This window comes from Melospiza georgiana, chromosome 20 (assembly GCF_028018845.1).
Source record: "Melospiza georgiana isolate bMelGeo1 chromosome 20, bMelGeo1.pri, whole genome shotgun sequence".
NCBI lineage: Eukaryota > Metazoa > Chordata > Aves > Passeriformes > Passerellidae > Melospiza > Melospiza georgiana.
The window spans coordinates 1,592,918-1,611,682 of NC_080449.1; the positions used below are offsets into that span (position 1 = coordinate 1,592,918).

At 52.8% G+C, this 18,765-nt stretch overlaps 1 protein-coding gene across 1 annotated transcript; it reads left to right on the forward strand.

Annotated features, from left to right (window-relative positions):
* The first annotated feature begins 6,364 nt into the window (after positions 1 to 6,364).
* Positions 6,365 to 18,751, forward strand: SAPCD2 (suppressor APC domain containing 2). Its single transcript, XM_058038378.1, has 6 exons — positions 6,365 to 6,779; positions 11,882 to 12,015; positions 15,120 to 15,266; positions 15,384 to 15,482; positions 15,990 to 16,103; positions 16,987 to 18,751. Exons 1-6 carry the CDS (start codon positions 6,374 to 6,376, stop codon positions 17,113 to 17,115), a joined length of 1,029 nt encoding a protein of 342 aa, XP_057894361.1. The 5' UTR covers positions 6,365 to 6,373; the 3' UTR covers positions 17,116 to 18,751.
* The last annotated feature ends 14 nt before the right edge of the window (positions 18,752 to 18,765 follow it).

Here is an 18,765-nt window from a genome sequence, read left to right on the forward strand (position 1 = left end):
TGACCAGTGACTGTGTTGTCTTTCAGGTGTTTTTTAATAACTCCCAGAATAATCTTCTCCATAACTTTACCAGGCACTGTAGTGACACTGTCAGGCCTGTAGTTTCTGGGGTACTCCTTTGTCCATCTTGAAAATTGGGCCCTGTGGCCAAAACTCTGCTCTACAGTGGCCATTGAGAGGAACAGCCGATTGGTCTTTCCAAGCAAGCTGTGGGTCTGCTGGTAGATAAAACTGGCACTGGGAGATAAAAGAAACAATGGGAAGGATTCCACTGATTGATGGATGGAAAAAGATATTTGCTTTTACAAGTAAACTTTAGGTTTGCTGATAAATTAAATTAGACATTGAAAGAGGAGAGAAACAATGGGGAAGAAAGGTCCCTAAATTCCATACGAATTAAAAATTAAGAGGGAGGATTATACATTAGAGGGAAATCTTCGGTGTCAGGTGTATCGGGAAGTCTGAACCTCTCAAGTACCTCAGCCGATGGGGAAAGAGAGAAGGGAAATGCGGCCAGGAAATTGGGATAAAAAGGAGGCTGTGTCCTCCAAAAATTTGAGAGATCCCAGGGGAATGCCCCATGGTCTCTCCCTTTATTCAAATAAAGTAAAAAGACTCCTCTGTCTCCTTTTTAGACCTAAACCTCTGATAGTTGTGGATTAATTTTCCTAACACCATGGTCCTGTGGCTGGCATGAGGTGTGTGTGATGGGATCCCCGGGTCCTGGTGCAACCTGTGCCAGGAGGTCCCAATGTCCCCTCTTACACTGGGAAACATGGCAAGATCTCAGGGTTCCCTCAACGCAACAGGAGCTGGATAGGCCAGCTGTACCCCAGACATGGTGCAGACTCAGGCCACCTGCTCACAAATCCAGTTCCCCATTTTTTAAATAAGGACCAATGAGAAGGATAAGAGTTAAAAATGCACGGAATCACTGAAGTAGTTCAGGACAAATTCAAGGACAGATTAAAAAAATATAAAAGATGAAGGAATGATTAAGAAATAACCAAATCTGCAGGAACCAAGAGCCATGAACTGAGAAGTAAAGAGCAGGAGCACACTAAAAATCAATCTAAATTGCTAAAGAACCACTTTGTTTGAACTTTATTGTCATGAGCGTAGAAAAATCCTCACCCATAGGCTGTGATTGCCCCTTACTCACAGTAGTCATCTTGCCTGCAGTCAGAGCCCAGCTGGGTAGGAGAACATGAGGAGACAGACAGCAGCTCAGACACAGCCACCTCCCTGCATGTGATTGGAGTCAGGGAAGCTAGACCTCATCCGGATATGACCATCAGGTCAGGAAGAATCTCTGAGAGTTGTCAAAGCTTCTGTTTCACATTCTGTTTCTTATTTTATGTGACTTGACACAGCTCCTGCTCAGAAGAGCCTTGGAGTTTTGAAACCTCCTTGCTCTGCTCCCCTTTACATGACATCTCTCCCCGATGTGGTTGCATGCCCTGCCTGCCCAGTGTGCAAAAGAGTGCAGGTGCACCACACAGGTGGTGCCTACATAACCACCAACCCTTATCCATCAGAAAAGGCTCTGTCAGATCCAACTTGTAAATCAAGCCCTGCCTTTTCCTGCAGAACTTGCTGCCTTACCTTGAGGGAATCCCACCTCAGAGCTGTGGGATCTCATGCCCCTAGGATTCTAGAAGAACAAAAGCAAATCATGCTGCTGCTGGCAAATGTGCTCCCACTCCCCAGTCCAGCCATCCACCAGAACACGTTAGTCTGGCTGCACAGCATCCCCTAAGCTGGTTCTACTGCCCATGGCACTCTGTGTGTAGGTGTTTCCTTCTGCAAAGCAGTAAAAGTGGTGACGGGTTGGATTAGTTACACCAGGCAGAACAACCCCAGTGAACAGGAGGGAGGCATGCTTGGGCCAAACAAAACACAAACATGCAGGTAGAATAGGAATTTCAGCAAGAAAAAAGCTCCACTGACAATCAGGGTGAGGTATCCCTCGAGGAGAGAGGCAGAGGTTGTTGTGTTTATGACCTTGCACTGTACGCACTGATAGGAAAGACATGTGCTAATGTCTTTACAAATGAGTTGATTGATGAGGGTCTTTAAGAGAAATGGATGTTGATATCTTTGAAATGGGTCTTAATCTACAAACATCAAACCGCACAAATTTGTTACAGCCCAAACGGTTTGACCAGACAGCCTGAGCTTCTGAATTTCAGGGTAATAGGAGAAATGGGTCCGCACAAAGTCTATTGCAGAACCCAGACAGTCTGAACTTCTGGTGGATCTGCAGAACAAAGCCTGAACATCTTAACTTTAAGAGGAGATGTCAAGACATGTTCAAGTGTGGAATATGCGGTAGCCTGTTCCAGAAGACTGTACTTTCCTAGTAACTCAGCCAATAGGGAAAGGAAGAGGGCTAAATGTGGCCAGGAGTTTAAAGAGAAAAGGAAGCTGTGTCCTGTGAAATTTTGAGAGAGATCCCACAGTGGTATGGCCCAGTGGACTCTCTCCCTTTATTTGAATAAAGTTGAAGGACTCCTCTGTCTACTTTGTGGACACTGGCTTTTCTACAGATCAGCAATATGTTCCCCAAAGAAATATGGTTTTACAGTCATTCCCTGAAAATGGTGACAGGCTGATGAATTTCTGGCTGTGGCATGACTGTGACTGCTGTTGCCCTTGGCCACTCCTGACCTTGTTGGCAGCTAAGACTGCAGAAGAGGTGGCATGGTGAGACAGGATTAGCCATTTCCTGCTAATACCAGTTCTTGCTCTGTGGACTGAGATGAACAAACAACCCACCACCCTCTGGAGAGCTTGTTTCAACAGCTCACTAGCTTTCCTTCTCCCAGCCCTTGTGACAGCTTCTGAGCCACCAGGTATCTACCAAATTTTCTGCTTGCTGACCTTCCGGGGAAAAATTAGTCTGGAAGAGAGAAAAGACACTTTATGGCAAGTGTCTGGCCCTCACCAAGGCAAATAGAGCAGAAAGATGAAAAACACAATGGCATTGCAGAGCTGAGAAGATCAAACAAGATATCTCTTCCCAGAGGGAAAACTCTCCCACCATGCTCTCCTCACTATTTTTAGTCTCTGCTGAGAGGTCTCCTTGGAGACAGATGCATTTCTGGATTGACACTTTGGTACCCCAGTGGAAGTAATTCCCTGATAGCTTTGAGGCTGAAAGAAGATATAATACCGGTTGTGCCTAATTGTTCAGTGACAGGAAGTACCAGGACTTGGCACAGCTCCTGGTCTAGTTTTAGCCAAACTGCAACCAACCGTGCCAGGTGGTGACCTGCACTGGCCAGGAACAAACCCCTTCTGGATGCAGCCCTGCATGAGCCAGTGGCAGTGCCAGCTGTTCCATGTTCCAGGCAGCAGCATGCACACATTGAGTCTACAGACCTGTGGCTGCTTCCCTATCAGACCTTGCTCTCTCCTGGCAAGACATGGCAACAGAGGTTCATAGCACCTGTTTGGACATGGTCATCCGGAGACAACTTTGTGGCTGTAAGTCACCATGTGTCCTCTGCACCATCAAGATTTACACGTGAACACCTACCTGCTGCTGAAGCCAGCGCAGGGCTCTATCAACTGCTACAATCACCTATCAGCACCCTTCGATGGTCAGTGTCATGTAGGAAGGTGCCCCGGTGTCCAACACCAGCATTTTTTTACCCCAGTGCTCTGCTGAGGTTTGGTGCAGCTGCTCTGGCCTCTCCTCACTGCTGGTTGGTGGGACACACTGGTGCCGCCAGCCTCCAGCAGATGCCCTGTGCCCTCCCCAGAGAGTGGCAGTGATATGATCCCTGTCACCATACCAGAGCCGTGTGTGTCATTGCCAGTACCCGTAGGCCAGCAGAGAGGGAGGGCTGGGCGGGCTCTGAATGGCAGCTGATGCTTCCCAGTAGCTTGAAGGAAGGAGAGCTGAATAACCACATTGTTTATATTTAAAAAACCAAAGACATCTCTGTTTATCAGAAGAGTCTGGGCTGGCCCCAAGACAAGCTAAATAGTGAGCAAAAATAAACCCTCCCCTAAAACAACAACAACAACAACACAAAAGCAAGCAAGCAAACAAACAGAAACCCACCAAAAACCTCCAAGAAGTCTTTTCCAAGAATATCCAAAATCTCCCTAACCTCATCCACCAGACCACCCTGAGGATGGAAATGTCAACCTGTCTCAAAGCAGCTTTGTCAAAGGCACTTTGGTACAGAAAACACAGCAGAGCTGCCTTTGGCAGTTGTATCCCAGCTCCCTGTGCTGGAGCAGGAAGCTCCACATGGACAACAGTGAGAGTATTTCAGCTGAGCGTGCAGACACAGTAAACACCAGGAATTGTATCTGGTATCTCTGGTTCACTTTCCTGGTGGGATATACTGGCTGGGCACAAGACATTCTCCCTGTTATTCCTGGTTGTTCCTGCAAAGTCAGAGATGGGGGAAGAACCTGGAGGAAAACCTCTTTTTTTGTAGATCAAGCCTTTGCTGAGCAAAACAGCCCATGTGCTGATGCTGCCAGAGCTGAGCAGCACCATAGTGACTACCTTGTTTTTGGAGTAGGAAGTGAAGGGAAGCTGTGGTTCCTTCTCCCCATATCCTGAGCAGGTGTGAACCTGTTCAGTCAAACACAGCTAAGCCAAGCAGACATCTCAAACAGGTAAGATGGGTCTGGGAAATTTATGAAAATAAATGAGTTAAAGAAAAGCAGGCTGTGAACAGCTCAGCTGCAGCATGGAGAGCAGCTGGAGCAGGACCTTGGTAGAGAAAAGCCCTCTGAGGGTCTCTAGAGATTGCTGTGATTTACCTGGCAGCCTGGGGCTGGCAAGGCTGAGTCTCCATGAAGAAGTGGCAAGAATGGAATGAGAAACCAGAAGTAGGACCAAGGTGCTAAAAACACTTGGATGAAGTCTGACCTGGGCAGGGAATCTGATGGCAAGGGGAGCACAGCAAGGGCAAGGTGAGTGGGAGGGCTTGAGCCCCAAGTAGCTTCCTCCCTCTTCCTTCGAAGCCAACTCAGAGCTAAAGGGAATCACCCCTGGCTCGCATATGGCACAAGGAGGTATCTGTGGCACAGGAAGATATCCATGACACAGGTAATCTCACAACCTGAGCCCTTGCCCTTGGACCATCACCTTTCTTGGCCATCACCCTTCTCCCGCAGGCTTGCTCCCTGATGCTTCTCTCAGCATCGTGAGCATCAGACCAGGGTGGGGGGGGGGGTCTGGAAGTGCTGGCATGTGGCTGCCCAGAGCCCCTAGAGCAAACTGAAGTGTCTGTGATATGGGAGTCACGACACCAGGGCTTTGCAGTCTGCTGTGTTTCAATGGACTCTCTGATAGAGGGGGTTTGTAGAGGAGGCATCATCTTGCACTAGGATTAACATGCTGCTGTGTCTGACAGACACAGCAAATGTCTCTGTAAAGTAGAGAAACTCGTTCTCTTACCAATGCCAGTGCATACTAAGTTTGTAAAAGATAAGAGCCAAATCCTGTTTCTCTCACTTTTGTCAACACTGGTGTGTTTTTCCCTCCTTTTTTACATCTACCCTATTTTGGGCTGGCTGCTGGCCACTGGTGCCTTAACAGCCAAGGGTGGAATTATATTCCCTCTGTCAGCATTTATTCCCCCATGGCACAAGGCAAATACACCACACAGGACTCCTCCGTGCTGGTGCACTACATCCTCCTCCTGTAGGGATGCTGCATTGACTGATGCTTCTTGGATATGTTTGCAAAGGTGGCAGTAAGAGTGAATATCATCGTCGGGATTTTTCTTGTCCCTATTCACTAATCACATTTTCTCTGAAGTGTTTAGAAATTGTGCTTTTTTTGGCTGGGTTAGTATTAATTATCTTCACAGTAGCTGGTATGGGGATAGATTTTGAATTTATGCTGAAAATATGCAGACCAAAATATAGTGTTGACAATATGGAGATATTTTTCTTATTGCTGAGTGGTGCTTGTACAGACCCACGGTCTTTTTTTGCTTCTCACCCTACCCTACCAGGGAGGGGGATAGGGGTGCGTTAGGTGTTGGGGGGATGCACAGCCAGGGCAGCTGACCCCAACGGACCCAAGAGATATTCTGGACTATACGACATCATGCTCAGTAGATAAAGCGGGGGGAAGAAAGAGCAAGGATTTGGCGTTTGTCGGGGTCCCTCGTCCACAGGGGAGGGTCGGGATCCCCCCGCGAACGGAGCGGGACCCACGCGAGCCGCGGGCCCAGGGCGGGGCGGGCGCCGCGTGCAACTCAAATTGCCGTGCGACCTCTCAGCCAATGGCCGGAGCGCCTTCCTGCCGCCAGCCAATGGAAGCGCGGCACTCTCCGCCGACAGCCAATAGGCGCGGGGGGCGGGGGAGCATGGAGTAACGCTCGGAGCGGCGGCGATGGCCCCGGAGCGCGGTGACCGCTCGCTCTCCGCCGGTACCGAGGGTCTTCCCCGGGTTTTCCTGCAGAGCCTGCGGACTCTTTTCGATATCCTGGATGACCGGCGGCGGGGCTACGTGCACCTGCGGGAGATCGAGTCGCGCTGGCGGGGAGCGGAAGCCCAGGAGCTGCCCGCCGGGGTGATGGAGGGGTTGCGGCAGGCGGCGCCGGCCAGTGGGTACCTCACCTTCGAGAGGTTCGTACTGGGGCTGCGGGCGGCCCTGCCTGGGACTGAGCCGTCCGTGGAGGGTGGCGGCGGCGGACGGCGGAGCGCGGAGAAGCCGCCAAGCCCTCGCTGTTCCGAGGAGCGGCGAGGGAAGAGCGCCGAACAGCGGGAACCGGGGCATGGCCAGCCCCGAGGCCGCGGTGAGTGGCGGCACTGGACCGGGGGCTTCGGGCTCGCGGCGATGATGGCAGCGCCAGGGTCGGGGACTGGCGCTCGGAGGTCGGGATGGGATCCCGCGGTTCACCCCGTTCCCCTGTGCCCTCCTCTGGGCTCAGAGCCAGCGGTTCTCGCAGGGCCGGTGTAAAACTCCCCAAAAGTTACTGTTGGTATTGACCGGTTTGGCTTCGCTGAACTCCGATTCCGGTGCGAATATCCCAGCGCCGCCGCCCACCCAGGACTGTGCTTCCCTCGCGATGCGCTGGGCTATTTATAGCGCTGACAGGAGGAATTAAGGGCTTTGCCGTAATATGTCCGTGGTTGTCCCTTGGCGTAGAGCCTGTCCTGACCTTCCCCGGGGATGGATGGCACAGCTGGGCGTCTCGGAGAATGGCTGGGTCCTGGAGACCCCCAAAGCCGAGCAGCTTCGCTGGGGTGAAGCTGTGGTCACGAAGCGGCCGTGTGCTTGGTGGGCTCTGCGCTGGGCTGCCTCTCAGGAATGATTCCTTCACGATGTCATGCATGGTTTAGACAAAAAAATGCAAAACCGGATCCAGCTTTTTGGTTTGGATTGTTCCACAGCACTATTCCCAATAAAAAATAATTAATCAATTAATAAATGGGAGAGAAGTTACCAGGGCAATGTGCTCTGCTGTCCTAGGCTCCGTCCACAGGGCTCACCTGTGTATCTCTGTGGATTCTGCCCTTTCCACAGGATCTGCCAGAGCCTCCAGGGTGGTACACTGACCCTAGCATAGGGGAGACTGTTTCACTGGCATCTTGATTTGTTGCTAGTCAGTAGAAGATGTTACAAGGAAACCAGGCTTCTGGGCTTATCTGGGTAGGTAATAATTCTTTATCTAGGTTTGTGAAGTGCTTTGAGATCAGAGGAGACAAAGTCTATGTGCAGAGCTGGTACGTGTTATTGCACCACCTGAGTGCATTGACTTCCTCTACCTTGGGAAGGTCAGGCTGGTTTGCCTTTCCAACCCAGTCCCTTCTGCTGGGTAGAGAAGAAGCTTTTAACTGTGACTGAGGTTCTCTTCTCTGCTTTCCATTTTTGCCTCCAGACTAAGCACTGGAGCTACATCTAAGGGAATATTATTAAGCAGACTAACTTTTCTATCATCAGGAGTGTAAATCTGGAAAAACCTGAAAAAAATCCTGCTTGGTGAATAGACAGCAGGTTGAAAGCTCTGCCCTGGGAAGGAGTGAGCAGATGACTGCAGCAGCTTTCTGCTTGCTGAGGATCTTTCCATTACAGGGTGATGTTCCATAACTGTCCAGAGCCTGTGGGCAGGGTTAGCACCTCAGCCCTTGCTGCCAGCATCCCACACTGCAGGGCTGTATTTTGGTAAGAGGCCTGAGTTTCAGGTTCATTCGGCAGCTTAGAAAATGGTACAACTCAGTTACGCCTCCTCTTTTAGCTCTAGATCCGGCACAACTGCCCAGTGCACCCCTTCGCAGGGGGTTTCCCTGGGTGCAGTTGAACAGGTGGATGTTCTCAGCTGGCTGCAAGGCAGTTGGGCAGTGCTGTGGCAGGATATGGCTCCATCCCTGCTTCTGAGATGTGTGGTGGGTGCTGGGAACGGCCTGTGGCTCCAGGAGGACCTGGAGCCATCACCTGTCTCCACTAAGCTGATGTCATTTGGGTGTGAGGCTACTCTGAGCCTCCAGCTGCATGTGGTGGCTTCTGTAAGACCCCAACCAAATGCGGTGAGATGATGTGTCAGTGCTCATAAGCTGCAGTGAGTGGGAGAAAATGCTCCCTGCCTGCGGTTTAGGGGAAGAGGGCACTCACAGAGTGCCTCCCCAGCTCTGCTGTAGGTCTGAGGAGCATCTACACATGTCAGAGGTGATTTGGATGTGACTCATGGCAAAATGGCAGAGGCTGGGGTCAGATGGTTCTCCTGGAATGTACAAGGGTGCAGTAAGCCAGTGGGACAACAATTCTGTTCCCTCTCCCACACTAACCTCTGTGGGCAGAAGTGCTTCTGAGGTCCCTGCTTAAGTCAGCTTCCAGCTTCTCCTCAGCCCAGCAGTGCTGGTGCAGTGTGCGAGCTCCCCATGGTTCCTGGGGAGCCAGCAGCACCCACTGGATGCGAGGATGCTGAGGTGGATATTGAAGAAGTCACAGGGCAGGGAAGTCACCGTAACGATGTCCCTATGTTATGGTGCCTGGTCTTGTCACAGCAGTGTCTGAACCCATCGCTCTTGGGGGTCTTTACCCCACTAGTTCCCCTGTGAGCTGGGCCCTGGAGAAGTCAAGGCACAGAGCAGAAAGAGCCCAGGCCCTGGCACTGGCTCCTCCCCAGCACAGTGCTTTCCCTCGCTCCAGGGGTGGCTTGGCTCTAGCAGCTGGAGAGCTGCTGTTGGCACTAGCTCGAGGGAGGGGATGGTTTGTAGGGCCTTCTCTGGGCCATTGTCAAGGATAATTGTGGAGAAGTGTAAAACAGCCATGAAGTGTCTGCCCTGGGCAGAGCCTGTCCATTATCACATGGCAAGATCTCTTACACCTCTGGTGATCTGATCCTGTTCTTTCCCTAAGAACAACTATCCCAGCTCATTAGCAGGTCCTGTTTTAGCCACTGGCTTGTCAGCTCAGGTGTGCAGAGCTCAGTTGGTTGACCAGGAGCTCCTGCTTATTAAGGGGGCAGTTCAGCTCAACACAGCACTTCTAGGTGACTGTAGCAAAAACTGTTTCAACATGTGATTGTCCTGCAGCTCTTACCAGAAGTGCTCCTGGCTTTGCCTTGGGTTTCTGACTGTTAAGAGGACCCTTGGTTTTGGGGCTATTCCTCAGCTTTTTGAGAAGGACATACTACAGGTCTGCTAGGACAATGTGGTCACACCAGTCTTGCTGGGTTCCTCCCAATAGATGTGGGTGTATGAAACCAAAGGCAGCTGGCACAGCAGATGGATGGGTGATACCAAAGACTTTGTGTTCACTGATGTGCCAGAGTACTTGCTGGGAGGTGGAGTGAGATGCTGTGATGGACCAGAAGGAGGACTTTGCCCATGACATGGCAACCTCTTTCTCCAGTGACACAAAGTGACAAACTGAGGTGTCGCATTGCCTGCGCCCCTGAGCCTGTCTCCTATCCCTGAACCAGTGTGACTGTGGCAGCAGAGGCAGCCCTGGTACAGGGCTCCCACACCTCGTGCCTTCAAGATGAAGGGTGTCTCCTGTGGCCATGGCTGCCCTCACCTGCCTCATATCCTTCCTCTCTCATGTCCATGTGCTCAGCCGAGGAAACCTGTGGAGCAGAGGGAAGAAATGTGCCGGCCCATGAGGTGCCACACACCCTGTCCTGACACAGCCCTGTATGTGCCTGCGCCAGGGAATGTGCCAAACCTGTGCCAGGCAGCTGTGGTAGAAGGATGTGCGAGGGGTGGGGAGCTGTCTTGGGAAGAGGGTGTTTTCTCCAGCTGCCTGCCATCACTTGTTGGCACCCTGCTGCTGTTCTTGAAAAGCCACGTTTTGAAAGGAACGCTTGAGGAAAGCTGTGTGCAGGGAGCAGGCAAGCTGTGGGACTGAGGGGGTGGCATGGGAGAGGGTCTGCTGGGCACTTGCTGGGGACTGGGGCAGGAAGGGAGGAGCACCATGCTGCTATCCAGACTTGCCTGGGGATGTGCTGGCTGCACCCGTAGCTGCCCTGATGCTGTGGTTTGGGATGGTGGGGTGTCAGGGTTCTGCTCTACCAGCTCACCTAGCAGTGGATCAGAGCTGGCTTGGCTGTGACGGCAGGGCTGGGTTTCTGGTGAGGTGGGCAGTGTTGGGGCTTGTATGGCCTTCACTGCAGGTGCCCAGTGAATTCCTGCCCTGGCTGACAGGCAGGAGGTGCCTGATCCAGCCTGGAACCTGCCAGTATGAACTTAATCTTCAAAAACAGGTTATGCATGGATTTGCATCAGCACCATGTGTTTTTAGTAGATTGATCTTTTGCAGGATAGGATGTTGGGGTTTTAATAAGATTGTGGAAAATCTGCAGTCTTATTTACTTTATGGTTACATCATAGACATAGTGTCTAGGCTGAATATCCAATGGCTGAATGGCCAAGTCCATCACCAAGCAAGAACTGCCTTCAGGAGAAGTTGGTTTCCTGGCAGAGCTGATGTCACCTGAGTGGAAGTGAGGTGTCCCATGAGGACACGTGATATATCACTAATATCATTAATGGTTTAGTTGCCCTGGCTGGGACTGGACCAGCTTTGCCTGGAAGCTGCTTTCTTTCTACAGAAGATGGGCTTGTGTTGTGGTGTGCTGTGATGTCCCATTTTGGCCTTCCAGGTCACTTTCCCAGGTGTGCCTGTACGTCTATCCCTTCCCCCTTGCCCCCATGCTGAGTGAGTCCTGTCAATCAGGCTAAACGTTCCAGCAAGGCGTCGTGTGGTTGGTCAAGTTTAAAGGATGCCCCTATGCCCAGAGGTCATTGGCCTGTCTGGGTGTCACCTTCCCCTGAGACCCTGCCCCTCTCACCTGGTTGGTGGCTCACCTGTACCTCCCCTCCCCCTGTCCCTGAGCTGAAAAAGTGAGCAGACCACGCGGCCGAGGTTCTGTTGGAGCAGGTTCTCACGTTCAGACCTCTGTAACCATGGAATAAACCTCTGGACATTAAACCCTCCAGCAGAATCCATCTCCTTTTTCTCTTCACCATCGCCTGAAGCTATCCCTCCTGAGGTAACGGGGTCCCTTACAAGCCTGGACTTGTTCAGTGCCCAGCTGCAATCTCCAGCAAGCCGAGGTATCTCTGCGGTGATACACCGCAGTTGCTGCCTTTGGCCCAGCAGCGAGGGTCAGACTGGCCCAGGCACAATCTAACTGGTAATATTGGGAGCCTTTTTTTTCCAATAGGCTTGCTTTCTACAGACTTAGGCTGAGATCTGTTGCCAGCCTGGCACAGCTGAGTCAGTCATTCCTGACAGCCGTTCTGCCTGGACAAAAACAGGAGCGGGCATTCAGGCTGGTGGTTTGCACAGTCTCTCCCTGTTTGTAAGACCACCTTGCAGATCGTCTCACAGAAGTGGCCCTGGGGAGGATTTTGTTGAAAGTAGCTTGTGGCCTCATGCCTTGCTCTGTTCCAGGTGCTGATGCTAAGTCTGCTGGGCAGCCCCAGGGAGACAGTGACCACCCAGGGGCTAGGGACACTCGGAGGCATCAGAGAGGCCGTGCAGAGCACCGGAGACACACCATCACCAATGGCGTGGACTTCAGCATGGTAAGGGAGTGTTGTGGGCTCCTATGAAGGGGAAGGTGGATTGCAGGGGTCCCTCACTGCTGATGCCATCATTGGGCTTTGGCTTCTTCTCTGCCCACCCTGCACAAGTGAGTTGTGGGACGTCAGGTAAATCCTGGTATTTGGATTTGAAGGTCTGTTGATGTATGTGGATGTATATCATTTCCAAGGTGCTTTCCTGAATCCTGACAAACAGGGAGGAGGTGGATCCTTTCCCCAGAATGGGGTCAGCGCATGAAGCCAGCGTGCTGGCTGCCTTCCCCATGGGCAAGGTCTTGGGAAGAGGAAGACGAAGGTGGAGATGTGGGAACAGATGGATCTCTGGGCCTTAAGAGCACCCCAGCGAGGGTCAGGTGTGCTTTGTGCTGGCAAGCGGTGGGGCCAAGCTATGCCCCCTCGCAGATGTTCCATGTAGATCAGGGCTCAAACATGCAGGTCCTCTTGGCTTCCAACAGACTTTTTGCAGCAAAGCAGAGAAATCCATACTGAATTTATTAAGGCAGCCCAGGATGGAGGAGTCTGTTCCCCTCTCTCCACCGCTGAGTGGAGAGACTTGGATCAAATTGCCTGGGTGAAGGGATCTCATTTGTTCCCAGCTGGAATGGAGTAGCTGCCTGGGCATGTTGTCCACAGGCTCAAGCTAAATTGTCCAGGGCAGAGAGCCAGGACCAAGCTTGCAGGATGAGTACTTGTGGCACTGTCACCACTGTACTTTCACTCCTTGCACCCTGGTGTCACCCTGCTCCTGCAGCCCAGCAGGCGTGACCAGCGTTGCCCAGCCTGTCGCTGGCCTTGGGGGACACAACATGGCCCCATGCCAGCCTGGGGAGGGGATGTTTGTGCAGGTAGTTTGCTGGGCTTGCAGCCATGAGAGGGACCTCTGCTGGGAGGTGCTGATAAGAAGTGATAAATGTTGCTCTGTGTGTCTGGGATTGAGGGCTCTGCTTCTTGGGGTTTTGAGGGTTGGGGAGAGAGGAAAGTCTCTGCTTCCCTTGCCTGTGTGTGCAACTCTGGGCTGGAGTACATTTCAGGGTCCCAAGCTCAAGGTGCTCTGTGAAGGGAATGGTGGCCACCATGTCTCTCCCCAGTTCTGCCATAAGCATTCTTGCTCAGGGCTTGTGTTGTCTTGGTCTCTATTCCCCCAAGTTGTCATGTGGTCAGTGGGAGGCATGTCCCCTCCTTCCTTTTCTCCCTATATGTTGCCAAGTGCTGCACTACCTTTCTGTGCTTTTGACCACAGAGAGATGGTGTCTCAGCCTTCCCTGACGCCCTGAGCACAGCCTTTAGGCACTGGTGCCATTTCCAAGCCTACAGAGAGAGCTGGAACAGGTTTGGGTCCAACAAGGACTGAATCTTTGTACTGTCACCTTTCTTACCCCTCCCTGCCCAGGTGTTGGGCTCCCAAGGGACAAGGAACTGTCATTAGACTAATTTGCCTGAAGCCCTTGGGAAATGGGAGCACTGGTGCCCATCCTACATTCTGAAGTGCACCAGGACTAATTCCTTCTGAGCAGGGAGCAGAGCTGTGGGGGCTGTGCTGCAATCCCACGACTCTTTGCACTCTCTCATCTAGTGCTCACTCACTCAGCTGGCGTTTTTCCAGCCAGTACCTCACCTGTTGGCCTTATTTTCCCATGACCGTGAGGGTGGCTGGGATGAGACCTTCCCTGAGAGGTGGAGCACTGTCATTTGTAAGCAGCCCAGGGCACAGCTCTGTCCCCTCCCCTTTACCAGCCACCGAGCACCAGCCAAGTCCAGCTTTGTCTTTCTCCTGCCCCAAGTGTCTCATCCTGGCGAGATGCTGCCTGTCCCCTCCTGGGCTGGCAGTGTCCCTCTGCTCTGTGGGATGCTCCCTTTTCCTCTGGTCTCTGTGCTGGCCAGCAAGCCCTGTGGGAGGAGGGCAGGACAGGCAGCAGTGGGCTGCACCCCCAGCTCGATGGGGGTCCTTGCCACATACAGCACCTTCTTCATGCCCCTCAGCATCAGCACCCAGGCTCTGCACTTCTTCCTCTGGGTATGTCCCTTTGGGCCATTGGAGAAGAGTGTGGGGGGAGTTGTTGTGTTGCAAAATATGTTTCCAGGAGCAGCAGGAGCAAGAGCAGCCCTGTGTAATGGATGACAGGTATGGGATGCAGAAAGGCTTTGGGGCTGGCAGTGGGGACGTGGAAATGCTGATGGCCCGAAGAAGGTCTTGGTATGGCCCTACTTGTCCACAGGGTTCTGTTCAGGTCACTTCTGAGCTGCACCACTCCTGATGTTCTCCAAAGGAAGAGATTCTGGTGCATCCAGCATTTTCTGGGTGACCGAAGTCTCTGGTGCCTGTGGATCCCAGGCTGTGCTGTGGGTGAAGGCCAAGCTGTGTTTTGGCAAAGAAGGCAGAGGCAGTGAGGCAGGAAGTTCCCCAGGCCCTTGGGATCTTGGGGAGCAGCCTTTTACTGCAAAGAGAAGGGCCATGGGGTCACAGGGTGAGGTGATGAATGGGTCACTGCCCATTGCTCACTTGCTCAGGCACCCTCATAGCAGCTCCCCAGGCACAGCAAGGCCCCCACTGCTCTCCAGGTGATGCTGGTGTTGGAACCTGAGCAACTGGCAGAGATCTTCTGCAGAGAGGTGTGGTGTGCTATGCTCTGCTCGGTTTCATGTGCCTCCAGGGGTGAGGCAAACTGGGGAAACAGGGCTGCAGTTTTTCCCTGACTTCCAGCCTGTAGACTGAGCTAGACTCTTCAGTGCTGACCAAAATCTAAGTGTGTCTGTGCAGGGCTGACTCTCACACCCCAAAGGGAGCTGGGGGCAACTGCAGGCACTGCTCCTGCTGCCTCCCTGGGTAAATAGGTGAAGAAGCCTGTATCTGCAATGGTGAGCAGGAGGATAGAGGTGACTCAAGTGTCCTTTTCTTCCAAAAATCTTCCTCCAAAGCTGCATGAGGCAGCAGTCATTATCCTGCTCCTCTTCAGCTTTCCTTGGGGAACGGGGCTGAGACCCTTACCTGTATCCATATCCCCTTACACCTCATGAAGAAACCAACTCCTGGGACTTGACAAAGCCTTGGTGGGGAGTGGGTGACACCCATGTGCTCTGTCTTGCAGCTGAAGTACATGAAGGAGCTGGAACAGGAGAAGGATTTCCTGTTGCAGGGCTTGGAGCTTATAGACCGGGCTCGAGAGTGGTACCACCAGCACATCCAGCTCATGCAGGAGCACCAGCGCTTCCTGGGGAAGAGGAGAACCAGTGCTGTGAGTCTGGGGCTTCTTCTGGCTAAGTTTGGGTTTGGAGAACAGGGCTAGGAGGTGGCCAGACCTGGAGCTGACCTCATGGTAACCCCCAGCCTCTTCTTCCTCCCCATCCTGCAGGATTTCCCTGGAGGTGGCCAGAGCCACCTGGGGCACCTGGTCCCTAAGCTGCAGGAGGTGAACCGTTGCCTGGGTGACCTTCTTTCCACTGCCAGCAAGGTGAGAACACCACATCAGCAGCTTGAGGTTGTTTGTGTGATCTTAGGATTCATGCTATCCCTCCCACGTTGGTGGCTGGGCTGACATTGGAGCTGCCACAGTCTTCCCCAGCTCTGGGAAGGTGATAGAGGACAGCCAAGAGGACAGTACAGCTGGTCCTGAGGTGGGCTGGAGGATGCTTTGGAAGGCCTAAAGGAGGTCCCTAAAAAGGTACAGCCATTGTCAAGGTGCTGAGTCAGCCAATTCAGAGCAGACTGTCCTGCTGGGCAGAAGCTGGAGGAGCAGCCCACTGCTGCCTGTCCTGCCAGGCATGCTGGCAGGAATGCTTCCCCGTTCTGCCCCATTCACAGGGCTGGAGACCCTGTGATGGCCTGTGTTGTGATTTTAATCTTCTGCTGGGCTTCTCTCAGGTCTTTGTGTGCCATAGAAGCATCTCACCTTGAAAAAGGCCTGGGAAGGGCCACAGGCTTGAAGGCTCAGTGTCTCATGCCTTCATCTTCTCTACAGGCAGCAAACCCCTCCTCAGCACTGAGCAGGCTGGTCCCTGTGACATCCCCAGCCTCCACAGGCTCCCAGCAAGCCATCAACATACTGAAGGAGCAGAATCGGCTTCTCACCAAGGTGAGTGGAGGTGGGGGTGGAGGAGATGCCCTTGGGGGTGCTGAGAAAGGAAGGGCATGGGATAGGGCCGGGGAAGGAATGACAAGCAGTGGTCAGGAACAGGGAAGTGTTCCTTCAGTTTGGCCAGACTTGGTCTTCCCAGAGAAGGGGGTGTGGGCTGCATGTGGAGGCCCTCTGGCACACAGCTGTGCCCAGCTGTCTCCAGCTGTTTGCTGGGTGAGTCAGTGGCAGGGATAGGGCATTCCTGCCAGAGGGAAAAGACTGTGACAAATGGAGGTCACAAGAGAATGCAGAGGCTGCAGCTGGGGGCTATCAGGGAAGGGATGGTCTGCCATCTCAGGCCAGGGCCAGGCTCACTGCTGGGGTTTTCTGTCCCAGCATGTGGCCACAAAGATGCTCTGGGGCTGGAGTCCCTCTGCTCTGGAGCCAGGCTGGGACAGCTGGGGGTGTTCCTCAGGGGAAAAGAAGAGCAAGAAGACCTCAGAGCCCCTTCCAGGGCCTAAAGGGCTTCTATGAGAGCTGGAGAGGGACTTTGAATAAGGGCCTGGAGGGACCGGACAAGGGGGAATGGTTTCCTGCTGCCAGAGGGCAGGGTGAGATGGGATAGTGGGAAGAAATTGTTCCCTATGAGAGTAGTGAGGCCCTGGCACAGGGTGCCCAGAGAAGCCGCCCCATCCCTGGAAGTGTTCAAGAGCAGTCTTGGAGGAACTGGCTCTAGTGGAAGTTGTTTCTGCCCCTGGTTAGGGGCTGGGATGAGATGGTCTTTAATGTCCTCCTACCCAAAGCCTGTGATTCTGTGGTTCTATGAAATTTTACCAGCAACACGACCACTTGCCAGCAGTTTCCTCCTCTAACTAGCATTTTCCTTCCCTGTCTTGTGCAGGAGGTGACTGACAAGAGCGAGCGCATCACTCAGTTGGAGCAGGAGAAATCTGCCCTCATCAAGCAGCTCTTTGAGGCTCGTGCCCACAACAACCATGAGATGAGCCAGCTGGACTCCACCTTCATCTAGCACATGCCTCCCTTGCCCCATCCCCAAACTTACCTGCGGGTTTCAAGGGACTCTTGCCCTAAACTCATCACACCTGCTGCTCCAGGTGTTGTGTCTCAAGGTCTGGGGCTGCTGGTGGCATCTCTGTGTGAGGGAGCCAGGACCCCTCTTGGGGAGCATCCCTGCCCTGCTGATGGCTTATCAGCCATGCTGCTCTCAAGCTGCTCCTTTCCTGTCTCTAAGTGGGCTGCAGGGATGCTGTTCCCAGTCCTGTGACCCCCAGCAGGCAGGAGACATAGCTGCTGTCTGTGCTGCCTGTGTGGGATGAGCTGTTGTTCCCTTGCTGACTTAGGCTGGATTTTGGATGCTCTTGGGGAAAAGTGATGTATCTTCAACACTCTAGCAGCATCTCCAGACAAGCCTGGCCCTCAGAGGGTGCTGGCTCCTGGTTGTCTTGCTGTTGGAAGACGAGATTGGAAATCCAAGGAGGCATGCCTGGCCCCTCTCTGCTGCCCATATTCTGCCTGCCAGAGGCACTGTATTGGCCCTGTAGTGCCCAAACTGGCGGTCCTCATGGCAACCACTCTGTCATGTTTGTGGTAAGGATCCCATAGTTGCTGTTTACATGGCTGTAGGCTCCTATAGGAAATGAGCCATAGACCCAACCAAGATAGCCTACATCTCTGAGCTGCTGTTTTGGGCTGTTGACAAGTTGAGACAGACACCTCAGTCTCTACTTGGCTTGACCTGGCAAATACTTCCTAATGACTGCCAGGATTAGATTATTTTCATGATGACTGTGAAAGAAGAAGTGATATTCATAGCCTGAGGATGCTCACATCAGCCTGACCTCACAGAGGGTCTTTAGAACTTGGTTTTGTATTTAACGGAGTGTGGGACAGAGCAGAGGCTGACAGACTCTTCCCTGTGCACATCTCCACAGGGAGAAATGGCAGCTCTGCCTCACATGGTTGTGGGGGATGACATCCTGGCTGTGAGCTGCACTCCTCTACAGGTGTCTCGAGGGGTGGTGGTCATTCAAGATGGGTCCTATGAGATGGCACCTCCTGCTTCCCACCCAGCTCGGTGATGATGCTTGAGCTGAATGGCCTCTGACTGCCTTGGTACTTGGTATCCATGGTACTTTCACTGAAGATCCCATTTAGCACAGCCTGGCCCTCTGTATCCCCAAGGCCAGGACCTTTCTCTCTGGTGTTGTTTCATGGTCTGACTCTCCAGGCATGATTCTGTGGCACTGGGCTGGGCTGGGCAGTGCTGGTTCTGCCCTGAGCTGACACATGCAGGCCAATTCTGTTCTCACTTCTGTTCTTATCTGTCAGGACTCTGTCCCATCCAGCTGTTCTCTTTGAGACTGATCCTGAGTTAAAGCTCACTGCAAGGCATGAATCTCTGCTCTGCCCTGTGCCTGCAGCTGGAGTGGGGATCAGCAGAGTACCAGGGAGATGGTGGAGGAGGAGCAGCAAGGCCATGGCTAGTCACATCCCCTGTCTGCAGGAGTTGGTTTGTTAGTTGTCCCCTAGGTATCAGTGCCTGCCATCCTTTTTGTGATGCCTCCTCTAGTGTCCAGTGCCTGTTTTGCCTGAGGTTAATTAGAACTGACCCTTTTTATGAGGGTTACCTGGCTTTAGGGATAATAAAGTGGGGTGACTT

Bases quoted from the DNA above. Each gene is read 5' to 3' on its own strand.
- SAPCD2 (XM_058038378.1), top strand. From the start codon at position 6,374: ATGGCCCCGGAGCGCGGTGACCGCTCGCTCTCCGCCGGTACCGAGGGT. The intron at 6,780-11,881 runs GTGAGTGGCGGC...GCTCTGTTCCAG, and splicing joins TGGCCAGCCCCGAGGCCGCG to GTGCTGATGCTAAGTCTGCT. The intron at 12,016-15,119 runs GTAAGGGAGTGT...TCTGTCTTGCAG, and splicing joins ATGGCGTGGACTTCAGCATG to CTGAAGTACATGAAGGAGCT.